Consider the following 15,797-nt stretch of genomic DNA (forward strand, 5'->3'; position numbering starts at 1 on the left):
GCTGATTTTGCAAATTTAAGACTTTTTTTTCACAATAAACTATAAGGCTGTCTTGTGGAGTTTGAAAATTTTGTTTTTATTTATCGCCAGCATCCACTGTGTTTCAAATTTCGGACTCTAACCCGAAATAGTTTTGCCTGCTGTTATTTAACTACATGGTATCTACGAACCTTGCAAAGGGAGTTTTTTTTTTCATGCCCTTCACAATTTCTGTACTGGAATCTTGGATAAAAGTGTATTTGACTGTGTTTTTGTATTTCTGTGCAGAACAGGACATGGTTATACTAATTAGTACACACACTGTACTGTGCAAGTGGTTACTGGAACACCTTGTTCCATTTACCAGATTATCACAACTTACATGGCTAGCTCAAACATACAAATCCACTATTCCAGTGTAATTGCAACAATGTGCTTTGGGGTTAGATTTCCCATCCACAGTGAACTGGTGTAAATGACACATGCACAACACATAAATGGAATAAAAGCCCCTGGGACACAGGGCAGTGTTAACTATACCAGTTCTGTCACGAATGCTGGTGGACAATGGTGCAGGAGCTTTGTCAGGGACATCAAGACCTTGATCTGAGGACAGAATTTGGTACATTTACATGACCTGCCTGATGATAACAAAGACATTTACAGGACCTGCCTGATGATAGCACAGACATTTAGAAGATCTGTTAGATGATAACACAGACATTTACAGGACCTGTCTGATGACAGCACAGACATTTAGAAGATCTGTCAGATGATAATGTCACAGACATTTACAGGGCCTGTCTGATGACAGCACAGACATTTAGAAGACCTGCCCTATGATAGCACAGACATTTAGAGGACCTGCCCGATTATAGCACAGACATTTACATAACCTGCCCGATGACAGCAAAGACATTTACAGGACCTGCTCGATGATAACACAGACATTTACAGGACCTGCCCGATGATAGCACAGACATTTAGAAGATCTGTCAGATGGTAACACAGACATTTACATGACCTGTCTGATGACAGCACAGACATTTAGAAGACCTGTCAGATGATAACAGACATTTACATGACCTGCCTGATGATAACACAGACATTTACATGACCTGCCTGATGATAACACAGACATTTAGAAGATCTGTCAGATGGTAGCACAGACATTTACAGGACCTGTCTGATGACAGCACAGACATTTAGAAGATCTGTCAGATGATAATGTCACAGACATTTACAGGGCCTGTCTGATGACAGCACAGACATTTAGAAGACCTGCCCTATGATAGCACAGACATTTAGAGGACCTGCCCGATTATAGCACAGACATTTACATAACCTGCCCGATGACAGCAAAGACATTTACAGGACCTGCTCGATGATAACACAGACATTTACAGGACCTGCCCGATGATAGCACAGACATTTAGAAGATCTGTCAGATGGTAACACAGACATTTACATGACCTGTCTGATGACAGCACAGACATTTAGAAGACCTGTCAGATGATAACAGACATTTACATGACCTGCCTGATGATAACACAGACATTTACATGACCTGCCTGATGATAACACAGACATTTAGAAGATCTGTCAGATTGTAGCACAGACATTTACAGGACCTGTCTGATGACAGCACAGACATTTAGAAGACCTGTCAGATGATAACACAGACATTTACATGACCTGCCTGATGACAGCAAAGACATTTAGAAGACCTGCCCTATGATAGCACAGACATTTAGAAGACATGCCCCATGACGGCACAGACATTTAGAGGACCTGCCCAATGAAAGCACAGACATTTACAGGACCTGCCTGATGCCAGCACAGACATTTACAGGATCTGTCAGATGATAACACAGGCATTTACATGGCCTGTCTGATGATAACACTGGCATTTACAGGGGCTGTCTGATGAAAACATGGACATTTACAGGACCTGCCTGATGCCAGCACAGACATTTACAGGACCTGCCTGATGATAGCACAGACATTCAAAGTTGCTGTCTTTACATGATCATGAATCAAGGGATAGCATACTGACAAACACAATTACCATAAGCTATACATAACCATAAGTTGGCCAAACCATATCAACTTGTAAATACCAATTAAGATGGTGAATGGTGTTTAATGCTGTGGTCAATAATTATTAACTTATATGATGTCATGTTTTATGTGACACAAATTTGCACGTGGATGTCATATTGGTGGAAAACACCCATGGGCTCTGATGGACTTCATGGAAGACCACCTGAAGAGCCAGAGCAGTGGTGTTTTAGGGAATCTCTTGGAATCCCTGTCCAAATCTGTGGTTGAGCCAACACATCACGCATCGTAGTGACTGAGAGACGGGTATCTTTAATAACTGCTCAGCCATGACGCACTCCTATTATAATATTACAAAAGGTTCTACATGTACAGGTTCACACTTTACTAAATAACACAAATGCTTATATTCAATTTGTACTTGTTTTGAAAAATGGGTTGTATATGTTTCAAAACTCTTTAGTTTGAAGATATATGTGTTTCACCATTAAACACCATTCATATAATTATCATGGCCATATGATTTCAGCTCACATAAACATACTAACACAATGTAAAACTAATACAATCACGATGTATACCTACCAAAGAATGCATAATCTATGTCAAACTGTTCGTATAACAGTAAACAGACCCACGATGATACATCACAGCACGATGATACACCACAGCACAATGATACATCACAGCACGATGATACACCACAGCATGATGATACATCACAGCACAATGATCCACCACGGCACAATGATACATCGCAGCCTGATGATACATCGCAGCCGGATGATACCTCACAGCCCGATGATACCTCACAGCCCGATGATACCTCACAGCACGATCATACATCACGGCATGATACACCACAGCACAATGATACATCCCAGCCTAATGACACATCGCAGCACGTTGATACATCACAGCACGATGATACACCACAGCATGATGATACATCACAGCACAATGATCCACCACGGCCTGATGATACATCGCAGCCGGATGATACCTCACAGCCCGATGATACCTCACAGCACGATGATACCTCACAGCACGATCATACATCACGGCATGATACACCACAGCACAATGATCCACCACAGCATGATGATACACCACAGTACAGTGATACATCATAACCAGATGATACATCACAATGCGATGATACCCCACAGCACGATGATACACCACAGCATGATAATGCTCCCCACAACATAACCATCTTTGTACACACTAACAAGACCAAACATTGTACACATACACATAAATTACACATCATGCGCACAGCTACATGTATAATACATGGACTGTGTATATGACACAATACTTGTGTGACCTGTGTATACTGACAGGCTATGAGAACCAGACAAACTCGGGGCTTCATTTGGCACATCTTCTGGACATTCAACATTTTTACACAGAGTAGTAAAAGGATGATCTGTGGCACATTCAGGTTATAGACACTTATACTCAGGTGTCAGTGTACAAAAGTTTGACAGTAACAGTAAAATAACCAAGTACTGAAACCAAAGCACAAAGTGAAAAGAAGCCAGAATAAAGTAAGGGTGTTTATCGTGTGAGCATGAACTATCACAGCAAACACACACCTATCTAGTGTTAGTTCAAATACAATTAATTTCAAACCAAACAAAACTTCTACGTCAAGTGATGTAAGTTTCACTCAGTGAGAAAGACAAAAGACAGCTTATTTAAATTCACATCAGAAGTATTTTTTTTAACAAATATCAACTTTTGGAATATAATCTACATCATGGCAGATAACTGAACTACCAAGGATGAGAAAGCAAAGTGTGACCATGAAGCAATAAGAACTCATGTTCAAAATGCGACTCATTTCATTTACACAAAATGACATCCACAGACCAGACTCCCACTTATACAGACCACAATCTGACTTATACAGACAGGATTTTCATTCCAGACAGGACTCTCACACAGACATGAGCCACTTATACAGACAGGGCTCTCACTTATAAAGACATGACTCACTTATACAGACAGGACCCTCACTTATACAGATATGACTCACTCATGCAGACAGGACTCTCACTCACAGACGTGACTCACTTATACAGACAGGACTCTCACTCATAGACATGACTCATTTATACACACAGGACTCTTGCTCAGACATCACTCACTTATACAGACATGACTCTCACTTATACAGACATGACCATCAACTCCACCAACATGTCTCTCACTTATAGAGACATGACTCTCACTTATAGACATGTCCATCACCTAAATAGACATGAGCATCACTTATACAGACATGACCATCACTTCCATAGATATGACCCACTTATACAGACACAGACTTATGCAAACATGACCATCACTTATACAAACATGACTATCACTTCCACAGACATGACTCTCACTTATACAGACACAACCATCACTTCAATAGATATGACTCTCACTTACACAAACCTAACTCACAAATCACACAGGTATGGCCCTCATTTATGGACATAAAAATCAGCCACATAAAGAGATATAACTCTTATTTCAACAGAAAGCACTCTCATTTAAGGCCACAATTCAGTTACACAGGCATGACTCTCATTTACACAGACATGACCATCAATTACAGAGACATGACTCTCATTTACACAGACAGGACTCTCATTTACACAGACATGACTCATTTACAGAGGCATAACTCCAGCAAACACACATGGCACATTTATAAAGGCTAGCACACATTTACCCCAAAACACACTGTAACAGCAAGAAGTAAAAATATTCATATTTGAACCTATTTCAATAAAATTCAGACTTTCCAAACTACAAAGCCAAAGGATCTATCTAAAACAGCAATCAGATTGACACTCCTTTGTCTAGAAACAAGCGAGAAAATGGCCAAATTACCACCATCTGCTGTAGTTGTTATCAATGGAACTCCTCTCAGATCTGTGAAATCAAACGCACTTAAATTACAGCAAACTGATGTGAAATCATTTGTTTATCCTGGAACTGAAGTGAAATGAATTGTTTGACCTTGAACTGATATGAAATTAATCTATGTAATGAGGGGGAAAAAATGCCAAGGTCACAACCATCCACAATCTCTGTCCTGTGTGTGATAAATGAGGTTAAAGTTCAACTTTCAAAAGGAACATTAATTAAATTAAAATATCATTTGTGTACCTGTAAAATGTTTGTGTTTTTAGGAGACAACTTGCTATTTTAATGAAAATTATGAGAATCAAGTCATTTCAGTCAACACAAGACCACATCACATTTTTCTATTTGTAAGATTTCCTAGCTTTCTCTGACAAATTGTAAAAACCTCCTTAAATGTGTATCCCAATAGTCATTTTGTTTCAAGGAATCTAAGTAATGTAATTATAAATGTGAGAAGTGTACATCTAAATGTATGTTACATGTGTATATGTTGGTGCAATCTTTGAGTGAGGGAGTGAGTGCCTGGGGTTTAACATCGTACATAACAATTTTTCAGTCAGATGACGACGAGCAAGTCTGGAATAAAAAGAATGGTGTGCAAGGAAAAGCAATACATAACTGACATGTATCAGATGGCCACTTGAACCATAACAGAATAGGTGATGTAGGTTTAGTAATAAACAGTCAGATTTATTCTGTAGTCATCAAAATGTTTGTTATCTTTGAGTTATCTTCCCTTTAACATGGATTATCTCCCTTCTGACTCTGATCTTAGTACATGTTGTACATGATTTCTGATACAAATACATGTTGATCACTGAATAGATAGGGGAGATAGATCAATGACTACTTGAATCAAAAATTTAACACATTCAAGTATTTCAAACGATGAGCTAGTTGATATTCCAGGTGTAACATAAAATCTGATGTACAAAACCAAGGTGGGCCTGAAGGGCCTATAGGCTAGTGTCAGCAACTCTGAGACTGACAGGTTTAAATGGAAGAGCCACTCAACAATGCTCTAAAACTGAAAAAAAAAAAAAAAAATACTGCTGAAAATAAACCAGTTAATGACAATATGAAAAAAATGGTGCAGAGTTAGTGGCAATGGCATGCAAGTTAGTATACAAACAAGGCGCTATGTTAAGCAGTCATACAATGCATACACACAGTGGGGATAGTATTTTTCTAAATGAGGTCAAATGAGTTGTTGTTCGCTGAGCAATTTGTAGTGAGACCATAAATCATAACTTTGTGATATCATTTCAAATTAACTGATTACAAAGTTCACATTATATGCATATTTTATAGAACACAAGCCTGAAAAGAAGATTTGAGCCGTTTCAGAAACCAGCAAAGCAAATCAGAAGAAAAAAAAAAACAGTGTACTCTTGAACAATCAGTCTTTTCTCTAAATCAATCATTTGTTACCTTCAAACTGATAACTGCTGAATTACTGCAGGATTTTGAAAAATTATCAACAGATTTGTTATCACAAAACACTGATCATTCAAAAGGTGCAAAGCTTTGTTTCTGAATTAGCCTGAATGCTGATTCCAGCCACATGTTCCTTGCATAACACATGTATGTGCACAAAAACTGACATATATGATGAGATTTCTGGAGCATTTTGCCAAAATTTCAAAACAAAAATTCCACAATAGAATATATTTACATTTTATTATTTATATACATACAGAGTCAAGAAGTCTTCAGCTTTGCAACATTTTGCACCTCCTTTCAAAGAGAAGGCAGATTTTCATAATGTGGGTTCATGGGTTAAAGGTCAACCTACCAGGGGTCCCAACCAGAGTGTATCCAGGAGATCGTTCGTTGTGATCCAGCGAAGAATGCTTTGACTGTTTGCCATATTGATGATGAAGAGCTACAAGGTTAGAGAGTAACTTAGCAAGACAACAAGATAGGTGTAAGTAGATTAACATAGTGAAGCAAGGGATGTAAGCCAGGAGTGACTATATTAACTTATCAAGTCAACCATGTATGGCTGCGTTAAACTACTGTGCGGTTAACCAAATTAAAGCATAAAGCAAAATCATTAGGTACATGTACAATATTATGAGGTAAGCAATGAACTTGATAGCAGGTAGTACAGTCAATACTGATAGGTTTCAAAATTGTTGTAAAAAAGTAACAGGGGCCATCAACCTTGTGCCAAAGAAGCAAATTTTATAACAGCAGTGCCCTCTATATTGCCATGTAAGGCACATGTACATGTAACGTAGACCTACAACATCTGCAAAAATGGCTAATCATGTCTCATGCTCCTTAAAACACATGCGCAATGCAGAAAATTATGCAACAGCACTCTTACCAGTACATGAACAAATATAAAATCGATTGAAACTGATATTTACCCTATACTGACCTAAAAATTTGACCACAAAAAAGCATCTTTAGCTGGAGGCAAACAAATGTCATGATATATTACTTGTGGTGCTAAAATTTACATTTTCCCAGTAGGATATCATCCTACCTTCCAAACACCTCTCAAAGCACATGTCTAAAGTCAGTAGAGCTCCCGAAGAATCGAGGAACCAAGGAACAGGTTGAACATAAAAAGATGACCCTTTTTATATTCTCTTTGTGAAGTCTTATTGAATTTAGATGAGACATATACTGCTGCATATTCAATGCTATGCGCTCACATACCATTTCCTTCTCTCCCAAAAGGTGGTGTGTTTCGCTCAGACGCTTTCCTGGACTGCCGAGAACCAGCTGAGACAAGAGGGGGTTAAACAAGGGAGATAACTAGACAGAAGCAATGTGCACTACAAGCAGAACAAGGGTATCACCAACTTTGGCTACTGAGGAATTAAAGGTTGTCTTTAGTGAAAAACATTCAACATCACATCTCAGATCATTCAACAGATGTATCAAATATCTTTCAAATTAATTTATGAACTTAACTTTCGAAATTAACTAAAGATTTGTCACATACCAGCCAAAATGAGATAGATATCTGCTATTATTCATGCAGGTATGTGCAATACAATCAACAATTTGGCTTCAGTCCTAAACTGGGTCTTAGGCTTCTATGTAACAAAAACATTATGCAATTGAGAAATGCTTATTCACCAAAAACAACCTTTTCTACCTTCTTTGTTAGAGAGCAGGTTCTCCCTGTCCATACTAGCTAGGGTACACACATATATCTATAAGCATATTAAAAAGATTACATGCACATTTGAGATTTTTGGCAATAAATCAATCAGCATGAATCCAATCAAATTATGTTAGAACAGCCTGATTTATTACATTTCATATTCATGTATATGTAATATCAGCCTCTTCTGTGTAAGATTTGCTATTCAAAATCGGTAGTTAATTTCGTAATATTTATAACATGGGTCACTCTATAACTTTTCCAAAATTTAGAAACATTTTAACACCATAAATAGCCCTGGTATGAATATGATATTTAATGAGAGGCAATAATTTGAGCTATTCTAGATAATTCTATGCACATGGATTTTTTGCAAAAAATCTCTAGCATCGATTCTGTACCTTTTTAAGCTTACAGGCCGAGGGCTAAATGCTAGCAGAGTCATTAAGCAATTCCATTTTCCATACAAGCATACATGCAAAATTACAAAAACAGTTTGTTATGTATATACGGGTTACATAAAGATAGCTAGGATATGCAGTGGTATACAAGTTACATGTACTACAAATAGCATGCCCCTATACTCTGTACACCAGTTTAGCCAGAAGAAAGAAATTGTGATTCTTGGTATGATAATTAATAAAGATGGTTTTGCTTTTGAATATAATGTCTGTATAAAAACTGTCCCCTGAAAAACGTCTGACAGTTTAATATTTCAATCAAAAACTTTACTGACAGTATATGAGGCCATAATATTTTAATACACGTATCTCTTTTAATTTATGTTTAAAACCTTGCCACCTTCGTGAATGGTTTAGTACAGATGTTTTTTTGTTTTTTCGCAAAAATTAATGCAATGCGTGCACGATGAGAGAAACAGATGATGTAGTAGGCCAATGTATTCAGACTGTTACACATTTCAAACCTTTCAATATTATTCTCATTCAAATAATATGGTTAAATGTTTTGGGGTTGTTTTTTTCTTTCGGAATGTGAGTATGTTATATGACACAACACTATGACATCATAAAGATCTACTGTATTTTGCCTAAGTTAGGTATGTAAAAATACCTATATATAAGTTTTTCTAATAAGAAATTAAACTTTACGAAAATATCTTATGTTGTGCTGAAAAGGTGGATGAATCTGTAAGAATCAAGTAAAATGTTCTACTTGAAACATGATAAACTTGAAACAGCATATTATACGTAGGAAAACTCACTGTGATAGTGGCTGGACTGCTGAGAACTACTCTGCACAGACTGCTGCTGTTGCCGTAGCAACTGTCTCTCTCGCATCCTATGGGAATATTATCACAAATACATGTAAAGCAAATAATGAAAGTGGGTATGGTGTAAAACACCAACAAACAAACAAACAAATGATGAAAGTATACATGTGAATGTTTATGAATATGTATAGCTATAGGTCCAACCAGTTTATAGGCTCTCAGCACACTTGTAGCAGGCTACTAGAATTTTACATGTAGGTTGCAATTTTGATTCTTTAAATGTTGCATTTCTTGTTTTTCTTTCCAATTTTCATAGACAAATGCTTCTGACACTTATCGTTAAATGTCTTACTGCATTTAGTCAACAATAGGAACTATGTGTTTCTTTTCATCACATAGATGACAGAAAACGATGCAAACTGTGTTAAAGTTTGATTACACTTATATGACAGTAGTAGCATGTCGGGATGGATAGAAGTAGAGTGTACACAGTAAATTATCCCCGCTGGCCGACCACCTGACAAATTCTCCTCAAGTTACAAAAAGCACATTAAGCACAGTGACGAATCTGTACCACTTGTGTTGTCCCGGACGTTACCCAAGGCGCAAATTGTGACTGCTTCATAAAACGGGCCCCGGAATAGTAAAACAGCGAATATTGCAGCTTTATTTAATTTAATTCACAGTGCCAATGATTTTGCATAAATATATATGCTAAGTATGACCCATGAACTACCGTCTTACCTCAGCTGAGCTTTCTGCTGTGCCTTTTTTCGCTCCTTTTTGCTGCCGTAGTGAGCGTGGGGTTTCACGTCAATAACAGTCTTAGTGGGCGTAGCTTTCTCCTCATTGAGTACACTTTCAATGAAATTACGGTACGCCTCACAACAGTAGAGCTTTTCTGGCAACAGTTGTTGTTGTTGCTCTGCAGTCGGGAATGGACGAATTTCGCCGCCGCAGAATTCGCATACTCCGCTGAAGTACCCATGCACATTTCCGCTTTCATCTTGAGGATAATCCTTCAAAGACTCTGATGTATCCTCAATTTGAGGCTCGGCGACGACTGGTGTCTTCTGTTCAGATTCTCGATTGTACTAGATGAGAAAAATCACTAGTTGTGATGAGTAAAACGCAGAGCAAATATGCCTATTTCACCTGAAGTTTTGGTCTAGCTGTAAACAGTCACTTTCAGAACAACATTTATTTATTTTATTTATTTGATTGGTATTTTACGCAGTACTCAAGAATATTTCACCTATACAAAGGTGGCCAGGCATTATGGTTGGAGGAAAACGAGCAGAGCTTGGGGGAAGCCCACAACCATACACGTTGCTGGCAGACCTTCCTGCTTATGGTTGGAGAGGAAGATAGCATGAGGTGAACTGGAATTCACAGCGACTGCATTGGTGACAGGCTCCTGGGTCATTGCGCCACACTGGTATGCTAACCACCTCTGTCATGAAAGCACGCAAAGGAATTAAAATCATTTTTTTTTCATTCAGCACTTTATATGACAAGAAATTAACCATCCTTCACAAAAAACTCTTAAATCGCCTTATAAGGTGTATGAATCAGAGTAAAATGTGTTGCTTAAAAAAAGCTAAACATCAGGTTAAATGAAGTAAAATTAGCATACTTCATCTAAAATTGTATCTATGATTAAGTTGCTCATTTTTGTCTGATTCTGAGATATCTTAGAAAGGTCAAACTCTTAGAGGTTTTTTGAGGGGCGTTTTTGAAAGTTAATAATAATTAATATCTCTCAGGAAATTGTACTAAAGATGAAATTTGATGAACTGTATGTATTTTATACCAAAAAATCAATTAAATATTTTGTTTGCCTCTAAAAATGCACTTATGTGTACTTACTAGCCTATGTTTATTTACCTGAATTTGAAAAAGCAGGGGGCGCTTCGTGGCTCAGTTGGGTAGCGCACTAGCGAATTCAAGTCCAGCTCATGCTGGCTCCTCTCCGGCCGTAAGTGGGGAGGTTTTCCAGCAACCTGCGGATGGTCGTGGGTTTTCCCCCGGGCTGTGCCCGGTTCCCACCTATCATAATGCTGGCCACCATCGTATAAGTGAAATGTTCTTGAGTACGGCATAAAAACATCAATCCCAAAAAATAAATAAATAAATAAATTGAACATCCAGCTTCAGTGACCAAAGACAATGCTTTAAACATCTTAGCCTGTGAGCATTTCACATAGCGATTATTACAGGCTATACGATTATACCAGTACATCTGTGAACTCTTGTTAATGAATATGAAAGATTGTTTATATACAACCACAGAACAGGGCTACTCCACAAAACAAGAAAGGGAGACAACTTTATATTTTTAAGATCAGAACAGGACTGAGACTAAATTCTCAACCTCAAGCGTAGAAAGATACAAACTGTGAGGTCTAAAACTCGTTTTTTGATTACCAAAAAAAGTAGAAACTCAGTGAAATAATATTGCCTTAGTCATAAGTTTCCATATACATGTCGGAAGTCAGTTTATGGTTGGAGGAAATCGGAGTGATTGGTTCTAGCATACATAATCACCGACCTATCACAAGATACTGACAAACTTCCCCACGTGATGAATAGATGTGCATTCCATATTGGCGGCAGGTGCTGCAGGGGATCTTAACAACAATGCCTTTACCTGCTCAGTCCCAGGTATTTAATATGTTCTATCCAGTACATGACTACGGAAACAGTTAATTCAAACATGGACCATTGTTACCTACAGACCACAGTACAAGCTAGACAGTATTTCGTAATGAACAAGTGACAGTATGCCACACTACAGGTACAGGTATATAAAACAGTGACACACAGGTGAGGTAAGGTAGGCAGAGTTTTGTAATCTACAGGTGACAGGATGACAGGTGCACTACAGGTATGTAAAACACTCACACACAGGTGAGATACGTTAGTTAGGGTTTTGTAATCAACAGGTGACAGAATGAGACACTAAAAGTATATGAAACACACACAGGTGAGGTAAGTGAGACAGAGTTTGTAATCAACAGGTGACAGGGAGACACACTACAGATATACTAAACACTCACAGACAGGTGAGGTAAGTTAGTCAGGAATTTCCAATCAACAGGTTACAGAATAGGGATGCTACGAAGAAGGCAGATACAGCTGTTACCTGTAATATTTGTGGAGGACCAACGCTGGGTAAAAGTTTATCATTCGGTTTGGGTTTTTCTGCTTCATCATCTGAACTCTAATAGCATACAATATAGGTAACATTTCAAAAACACTGACTCAAATGGTGGAAAATATCTGTGCCACTTACAAGCAAAATCCTATGTATGTAGGATTCCACAGATATGCAAACAATATATGCGACACATAAAATTAAGATCTATCATGACTCCACTAATCAACAAATAAAATGAGTTACACTTCTACCTGTATGCACCAATTATATGTGTAGCACTTTAAAGGGAAGCAAGATCATAAGACTCTAGCGGTAGACAATATGTGTGACACACAAGATCTTATAATGACTAGTGGTGGTCAATATGTGTGACATAAGATCTTATAATGACTAGTGGTGGACAATGTGTGTGACACACAAGATCTTATAATGACTAGTGGTGGACAATATGTGTGACATAAGATCTTATAATGACTAGTGGTGGACAATGTGTGTGACACACAAGATCTTATAATGACTAGTGGTGGACAATATGTGTGACATAAGATCTATAATGACTAGTGGTGGACATTGTGTGTGACACACAAGATCCTATAATGACTAGTGGTAGACAATATGTGTGACACACAAGATCTTATAATGACTACTGGTGGACAATGTGTGTGACACATAAGATCTTAAAATGACTAGTGGTGGACAAAATTTTACGTTGTTTGAAATTTTACGAGACATAGTATATTACCAGAAATCTATGCCCACAAATGGATATCTTACAGGGGCATATAATATTTTCATTCAATAACAATAAACTCTGTGAATAATTTATTCTTGAAATCCATGTGTACATATATATTAAAGTATGATGTTTTATGTGAAGATATGCATTCACATGTTTTTCCATTAATTTTTATATCATTTCTGCTTTTTAACTCCTTTTTTGATTTTTACAAAAACTAAATTTAAGAGATGGAGGCAAATACTTACCATCTCGCTATCACTGCTGAGGTCGAGTAAGGGGACCCCAAACTCATCATTTGAATAAGGATAGGGCAGAGGACCCTCTTCATCTTTCTTCTCCTCTTCCTCAAGCTCCGCCTCGGATGTACTTTGAACAATAGATTCTGCAGATTCTTGTTTTACTGCACAACACAAAAAAGCAGCGGCTGCAAACAATTCTGTTTTTACTGTGTTAGGAGGAGCTTAGCTTAAATTCAATCCGAAAGAATATATGTTGTAGTAATTTTAAAACAATGAGTTTGAAATTTTTTTTTTCAAATTAGCTCATTTAAACATACCAATACTCTTGTATTAATAAAATAGAATTATGAAGTTTTACACTTTTTTTTGATGTTTTTAATACATTTACTTAGCTTTTAAACTTAATAATGCATTTACTAACAAAATCAATAAAAAAAAAACATAAATAAAATAGCAGTCACATGTAGTCAAACATTTTGTGATGATAGTTCTACACATGTTGTACACAAATAAATCAGGTATTTTGTCATTGCCGTAAGTACACTCATTGAAAGAGCAGAGTGATACAGGTGCAAGTACAACAGAATGACTGATTAAAGACAACAAAAAATCAGCTAACCATGTTAATTTTATCTTGAATTACAGTAAATGACACCAAATTTCACCTTAAAAAAGAGCCATGTCAGAAATGTCATAAAATTTTACTTTTTCTTTTGCTGGTTTCCAAGTGAGATATCACCCTCCCTTCCAAACAAACCTCAAAACACTCTTCTATGATAAGTAAACCTCTCAGAATGAGGCCACATGTGCAGCTTAGTCACAGGCGAAATTTTAGGTCATTCACCATAAAACGACAAAGAGCCTAGAACTGGGCACAGGTGGAAGCAAAAGTGAGATAAACTTAAATTAGAACACATCTGTTTGTATGGATTACTCCTAAAATACAATCGGGCGCCTCCGTTGCTCAGTTGGTTATCGCGTTAGCACAGCGTAATGACCCAGGAGTCTCTCAACAATGTGGTCGCTGTGAGTTCAAGTCCAGCTCATGCTGGCTTCCTCTCCGGCCGTAAGTGGGAAGGTCTAACAGCAACCTGCGGATGGTCGTGTGTTTTCCCCGAGCTCTGCCCGGTTTCCTCCCACCATAATGCTGCTCACCGTCATATAAGTGAAATATTCTTGAGTACGACGTAAAACACCAATCAAATAAATAAATAACTAAATAAATACAACACAATCAATTAATAAGTGTTTGAGATGTGACATTAGAATAAAATTACGATATTAAATTTGATAGCCTGATGTTACAGCATCACTACACAAAAATCTACAGGTTCAATGTCTAATCCAAGAATTAACTACATTTTCTTGTTAACAGAAAAGAAAATTTCTAACACATGAGTAACACACAAGAGAGCCTACATGGACATGAGTTTCAAGTTTGAACTCTTTCATCACTGAAGGTAAAAAACGTATCACTGTACCATGTCAAAAATGTTATGCAACTGCTTTTGATCACATTTACTATAAAATATGCATTTAAAAAAAACTTTCACAAAAATTTTGAGTACATGAATATATTTTATATTTCAGTGATCAGTGAAAATTCATTATACCAAAATATGCCCCATGAAGCCCAGCATGCAGTCTGACCAACCAAAACTTTCTCAGCAAAAAAAAATCTTAAAGAAATAAAACAAATATATTTAGATACAGTTATTCATGTTTCTTTTCTGATAATACTTACTTCATTTATTGTGTATACTACTCCACAAAACTACAACAAAATTTTGACGTGATGTCAATGTTATTTTAATGCAGTTTTTGACTCATATTCTTAAATTAAAACATATAATGGACAGACATGACAGATGTGCAAGTAAATTTTTTAATAGAAATCTTCAGTGCCAGAGGTAGAAACATCTAAAAGATTTTGTATAAACATGTATAGATGTGCTACCATGGTTACCTATTGACTGCTTCCCATCAGTCTGATCAGAGTTTGTTGAAGCTGGGCTGACTGAAATAATTGTTGTCCAGAATCAAGTATAATTCCACTGACTGACTGATCAGTAGACTGACATATTACACTGATAAGTCCCAAGATCATCGAGAGCATGTTTAACATTTCACCTTGCTAAGAGAATATTCTTTCACCATGTTATAATAATAAATAATAAACTTTGTTTTGATTTGGGATTTTTCTCGTTAAAATCAGAAAATCTACCTACAAACATATTACAAACATTATTATTATTATTATTATTACAAGAACACTGCTATTTCCGTTGAAACCACTCTTCACTAAATTTCACATGCAGCTAAATAAATTAATTCTA

General features: G+C 37.0%; 1 protein-coding gene across 1 annotated transcript in view; it reads right to left on the bottom strand.

Annotated features, from left to right (window-relative positions):
- LOC135479728 (glutamate-rich protein 6-like) overlaps positions 1–15,797 on the bottom strand; it is a 40,220-nt gene that overhangs the window by 16,779 nt on the left and 7,644 nt on the right. The window contains 7 exon segments of the mRNA XM_064759631.1: positions 6,743–6,853; positions 7,639–7,704; positions 9,315–9,391; positions 10,068–10,417; positions 12,469–12,546; positions 13,468–13,622; positions 15,428–15,478. Coding sequence (XP_064615701.1) covers positions 6,743–6,853; positions 7,639–7,704; positions 9,315–9,391; positions 10,068–10,417; positions 12,469–12,546; positions 13,468–13,622; positions 15,428–15,478 — 888 coding nt within the window.

The sequence above is a fragment of the Liolophura sinensis genome, chromosome 12, assembly GCF_032854445.1.
Source record: "Liolophura sinensis isolate JHLJ2023 chromosome 12, CUHK_Ljap_v2, whole genome shotgun sequence".
In the NCBI taxonomy this organism is placed as follows: Eukaryota; Metazoa; Mollusca; class Polyplacophora; order Chitonida; family Chitonidae; genus Liolophura; species Liolophura sinensis.